At 43.0% G+C, this 6,000-nt stretch overlaps 1 protein-coding gene across 1 annotated transcript; it reads right to left on the bottom strand.

The window, feature by feature from the left end:
* Nucleotides 1-638: 638 nt before the first annotated feature.
* LOC143577694 (uncharacterized) lies at nucleotides 639-2,464 on the bottom strand. Its single transcript, XM_077061456.1, has 3 exons — nucleotides 2,134-2,464; nucleotides 1,823-2,010; nucleotides 639-1,376 (listed from the first exon to the last, which is right to left on the bottom strand). Exons 1-3 carry the CDS (start codon nucleotides 2,462-2,464, stop codon nucleotides 639-641), a joined length of 1,257 nt encoding a protein of 418 aa, XP_076917571.1.
* Between the last annotated feature and the right edge of the window lie 3,536 nt (nucleotides 2,465-6,000).

Here is a 6,000-nt window from a genome sequence, read left to right as displayed (position 1 = left end):
AAAATACCCGGTGAGTAATATGCAGGGTAGGGGACATGATTTTACAAACGGGTATGGGCATGGGATTACCAATACTCTGCCTGAACCCGGTCGTTGCCATCCCTACCCGCCGCTCGAACTCGCTCGAAAAATGCTCGCTCGTTTTTTCGCTCGATAGTAAACGAGCTGCTCTGCTCGGTTCGTTTTGTAAACGAGCCAAGCAACGAGCAAAGGTCAGATCGGTTCGGCTCGAATGTTTTTAATTTATTTTCTATATAATTATATATGAACAAATATATAAATATACAGACAGCACACATAAGTATAATTATAAAATTTTTTAAACCCTTTAAAATTTTCCAATTGCGTCAATTTTGTAGTTTAATTTATTCGCTTCAAGTTTTCAGAATACCGAAAGAATGTTTACATGTTCATTATATCTCAATTCAAATTCATTTCTCATAAACATTTACAACCTATTACATGTTTGTCTAAGAATTTAAACATGTAACACACTATGACTTAGTATACCCCACCACGATAACTAGCCACTTATTTAGGAACACTCATGCACTAACCCACTACTTTTGCAACAACCAATTAAAACAAACATGCAGAAAATAAGAACATGCACTAACTAAAAAAACATGCAATTTGACTCAACCAACTCCACGTCGAAAAGCCATCCTATTCCAGCAACTTAGTAGGTTTATGGGTCTTTCTTTTGGGCCTGCTAATTGGCCCAGTTGAGCTTGATAACTGGGCAGTACCCTGCTCTTCACAAACAGATCGTCCTCAAGCTGGGTTCTTGGGGCTGCCATAACTGTTGGGAATTCTGCCTGAAAGTTTGAGTATCGTTCCCATGTAGCTTCTTCCATAGGTTTATTCTTCCAAGATACCAGTACTTCCCTTTTATCTCCTTCTCCGCGCTCATCAATTATGACTTCCGGTAACCGAGAGTAATTTCCAAGATCATTGATTTCTGGTAATGGAACGGAAGTAGGATTCCCATGAGCTTGGCGTAGTAAGGATACGTGGAAAACGGGATGAATACGAGAACCTTGTGGTAGCTCAAGTTTGTATGCAACCTGACCAATACGTTCCAATATTTTAAATGGACCATAGAAACGTTTTGCTAATTTCTTTGATTGCCTGAAAGAGACTGTACACTGACGATAATCCTTGAGACGTAGGTACACCATATCACCAACCGAGAATGTTTTGTCTATTCTGCAGGCATTAGCCAAACTTGTCATCCTTTGTTGCGCCCTCTTCAAATTATTTTTAAGCAACACACGTAGCCTGCCAAGTTCTTGTAGCGAGAAATCGATGGATGGAGTGTCGGATGATCCCGGAATGTAAGGATTGAAATCAGGTACCGAACGACCATAAAGAGCCTGAGAGGGTCATATTGATAGCCGAATGATGCGACGTATTATACCAGTATTCGGCTAGATATAGATAACGACTCCACAAGTGTGGTTCATCACTCGCAAATGACCGGAGGTAGTTTTAAAGGCAACGATTGACTACTTCCGTCTGTCCATCCGATTGTGGATGGTAAGCCGTTGAAAACTTTAACTTTGTTCCCACCTGCTTGAAAAGCTCCTACCAAAACTTACTTAAAAATATTGAATCTCGGTCCTATACAATACTTTTAGGCATACCATGTAGTCAGTAAATGTGCTGTAAAAATAGTGTAGCGAGGGACACCGCACCGAACTTGAGGGGTAAGGCGATGAAGTGAGCGAACTTAGAGAAACGGTCCACTAAAACCCATATGGCTGCTTTACCGTGAGACATCGGTAACAAAATCCATCGTTATGTCTTGCCACACACTAACAAGAGCGGGTAAGGCCTGTAGAAGGCCATATGACTTGTGGTTAGGATACTTCACTTGTTGGCAGGTTTCGCATTTTCGGATAAAGTCGCTGACATCGGCTTTCAGTTTTGGCCATGTAAATGAAGATGAAAGCCGTTTTACCGTAGCTTTGATACCGGAGTGTCCTCCGATCACTGATGAATGGTATTCTGAAAGAAGTAAGTCACGGACCTTGTTTTATTCTGGAACGAATACTCGGTTGCCCTCGATGACCAGACCATTAATTTGTTTAAACCGTCCAGTCCTCAACAATTTAGTAGTCAACGACTTGCCTTCTACTGAGTTATAGAACCCTTTTAGAGCTTCCACCCAGTCGGGTTGAACCGTTGAAATGGCAAACACAATTGGTTCCAGTATCCGACTAAGCGCATCGGCAACCCGATTTTCTTTTCCTGGCTTGTAAAATATTTCGAAATCATAACCAAGGAGTTTGGTTGCCCATTTGTATTGTTCGGGAGTTTGCACCACTTGAGAGAGAAGATGCTTAAGGCTGCGCTGGTCGGTAAAAATCTTTAATTTTCTACCGATCAGATATTGACGCCATTTTTTAACGGATTCTGTAATGGCGTATAATTCCCGAACATACGCCGAGGCTACTTGCATTCGTGGGCACAATTTTTTGCCAAAGAAAGCGATGGGATGATCGTTTTAAGACAATACCGCCCCAATGGCTACATTTGACGCATCGGTGGTGACTTCAAAAGGTTTTTTAAAATTCGGTAAGGTTAATGATATTAAGGATACCATTGCTACTTTGAGTTATGAGAAGGCTGTAGTGGCCTCATCAGTCCACTTAAAGGTTGGTGATTTTAGGAGGTCAGTAAGAGGAGTAGCTAAACGAGCGTAGTCTCGCACAAATCGGCGGTAATAGCAGGTGAGACCGAGAAACCCACGCAAAGTGGTCATGGATGATGGCTGTGGCCATTCTTGTATTGCTTTTAATTTATCCGGTTCAGCCTCTACTCCTTTCGCCGAAATGACATGACCCAGATCCGATATCGAGTCAACCCCAAAAATGCATTTTGAAGGTTTGGCAAAAAATTTGTTAACTGCCAATGTTTCCAATACCAATTGCAAGTGGTGGTAATGCTCACTACGGGATGCACTATATACTAGGATGTCATAAAAAAAACTAGTACATACCGACGAAGTGCGTTCCTAAACATGTCATTCATGGTGGCTTGAAATGTAGACGGTGCGTTTGAGAGACCAAAGGGCATGACTAAAAATTCGTAACGACCGTCAACGGTTCGAAAAGCTGTTTTGTGGGTATCGGATTGTGCGACCCGTATCTGATGGTAGCCAAAAGTGAGGTCTATTTTGGAAAATATTGTTGCACCATGAAGCTCGTCTAGCAATTCATCAACCGTAGGGATGGGAAAACGATCTTTTACTGTGATCGAATTTAAGGCTCGGTAGTCTACGCAGAATCGCCATGACCCGTCTTTTTTTTTTACGAGTAAAACAGGTGAGGAGTATGGTCTGGTACTCGGTTTGATCACCCCGGCATTGAGCATTTCCTTAATGAGTGTGGTCATAATCTCCTTCTGATAATGTGGATACCGATATGGCCGTACATTAACCGATTTAGACGTTGGGAGGGTAGGGATGTGATGGTTTTGGGGTCGGTTTGGTGGGAGTGTAGTAGGGTTGGAAAAAATGTGAGCATAAATAGGTAGGAGTTGTTGTATGTGAACATCAGAATGTATAGGATTTTCTTAGGATGATTGGTGGTCAGTGGGGTTTGTAGGTTGGACATGTAGAGTGTGAAAGGATGCAATACTATGTTTAGCAAGTAAGGTGTGAAGCATGGATGTAGATACTTGGCCAGATAGGTTTTCACCTTTTAAGGTAATGGCCTTGGTGCCATGGTTAAAGGTGATTTGGGGGATGGAAAAGTCTGCCAAAATTGGGCCTAAGGTTCTCAACCAAGCAAGGCCCAAAATAAGGTATGCTCCTTCAACGAGGAGAATGAAAACGGGAATAGAAAATTGGGAATCTGCCAAATTTACCCCTAAGGTTGGGCACATACCGTCGCAACAAAGGTTTTCGCCGTTCCCCACCATGACAGAAAATGGTTGGATTGATTGTGAAGGAAGCTTCAGATGCGACACAATTCTTGGTTGTATGATATTATGGGAACTACCGGTATCTATGAGCACCTGAACCAGCTGGCCTTTTACAAAGCCGGTAATCCGTAATGCTTGAGGTGATGAAAGCCCAAAGTAGGCTGCCGATGAGAGGGCAAATAATTGAGGTTCCGAGTCCGAGGGCGGTGACTCTGTAGCCGGTGTTTCATTATGCCCGCCCTCTTCGTAGTTGACCACTAATAGGAATTGTGGGGGATTGCATTTATGACCGGGGAAATACTTCTCCGGGCAGCGGAAGCATAGACCCTCACTACGGCGTTTTTGTAGTGCGTCGGGTGAGAGTTTGGTAAAGGGCAGTGGGTTCTTTTGTGTTGTTGGTGTGGGTAATAAAGGAGCAGTGGGTGTTTTATGGAAGGTAGATGAGATTGGGTTGGTTGAAGGAGTTGAAAGAGTGATGTAAGATCTTGGTTGAAATGTTTTTGGGTTGGCTAGGTTTAGTTTGTCTTCCACTAATTTTGAGAGACCGTAGGCTTGGTGTAGGGAAGTTGGTTTAATGATGGCGAGTTTGGATTGGATTTCGGGTTTAAGGCCGGATAAGTAGCAATTAAGGAGTGCTTCTTTGGGTAAGCCGACTATGCAGTTGCAGAGTTTCTCGAATCCCTTTTGATAAGCGGTTACGGTTGAGGTTTGCTTTAGTTTGAATAAGGCCGCTTGATGGTTCGCGTATGTGGACGGACCAAACCGTAACTCTACGTCACGGGAGAATTCGGGCCAAGTCCCGAGCAAGTCATTATTGTCTAAGTATTTATACCAACTTAGTGCCTCCCCGGTGAAGTAGAATTGTGTCAAGGAGACTCGTTCGGTTTCAGGGATGCGATAGTATTTGAAGTAATTTTTGCTTGGAAAATCCAATCTAAAGGGTTCGAACCATCGAACATGGGCAGGTTAATTTTTGGTTGTCGAGGGTTGTTTGTGTCAGCAAGGGAAGGACCGAAAGAGCCGAAGGAAAGGGTTTTTGGTATCTCTTTTTCTTTGTCTTTCATGATGGTGGCGATGAGTTTGTTGGAGAGTTCTATTTGTTGTTGGAAAGCAGTTTGTAGTGATTGAAATTGCGCATCAGAACGAGCTTGGGTTTGGGCAGCGGTTTCGGAATTATGCGAGAGAAGCTGATCAAGTTTCTCACAGAGAATGAAATGATTCATCGGAAGGATCTTTGCGTGGAGGCATTGGATTGAAGCAATGAAAGCACCAATTGGTGGGGAACCCTTAGAGTGGGTCAGACTCAATGAGAACGAAGATAAGAAGTGTGACAAATTTTCTCTGATATTCCTTTCAAAATGCAGTACAAGAATTTAAATATGTAACACACTATGACTTAGTATACCCCACCACGATAACTAGCCACTTATTTAGGAACACTCATGCACTAACCCACTACTTTTGCAACAACCAATTAAAACAAACATGCAGAAAATAAGAACATGCACTAACTAAAAAAACATGCAATTTGACTCAACCAACTCCACGTCGAAAAGCCATCCTATTCCAGCAACTTAGCAGGTTTATGGGTCTTTCTTTTGGGCCTGCTAATTGGCCCAGTTGAGCTTGATAACTGAGCTGCATCAGCGACTTTCTTATATTTCGGCTACCGCACTCTCCAAATTTGGAGAGCCCGATGCTCCACTCTGGCCAGACTATGTTGTCTTAACCCGGTCCACGCTGGCTTCAGAGTTTGGCTTAGGCGTTCCCCTGGGAAACCATACCCGCCGACTGCCACTTAACAGCCGTTGTGCCACCATAAGAGCAAAATTCTCTGGCGTAACACACGGTTGGACGAAAACCCGGGTGGGCTCAGGATTCAAATTAACAACCTTTGCACAATGCCTAGCTCAAATCCTTCATTGCCAATATCCATCCAAATATGACACAAGTGGGATTCGAACTTGAGTCTCCACCGGAGAACCCAAGCCTCTTACCACTAGGCCACAAGTGGGGGATAATTGCTTTAAAGTCTAGTATCACTTTTAATAATTTTATCACATAATATAT

The sequence above is a fragment of the Bidens hawaiensis genome, unplaced genomic scaffold (assembly GCF_021521415.1).
Source record: "Bidens hawaiensis isolate Kalapana, Puna unplaced genomic scaffold, B.hawaiensis_p1.1 tig00028768_1, whole genome shotgun sequence".
Lineage (NCBI taxonomy): Eukaryota > Viridiplantae > Streptophyta > Magnoliopsida > Asterales > Asteraceae > Bidens > Bidens hawaiensis.
The sequence above is the reverse complement of the archived record's forward strand: the minus strand, read 5'-3'. Positions and strand labels throughout refer to the sequence as shown.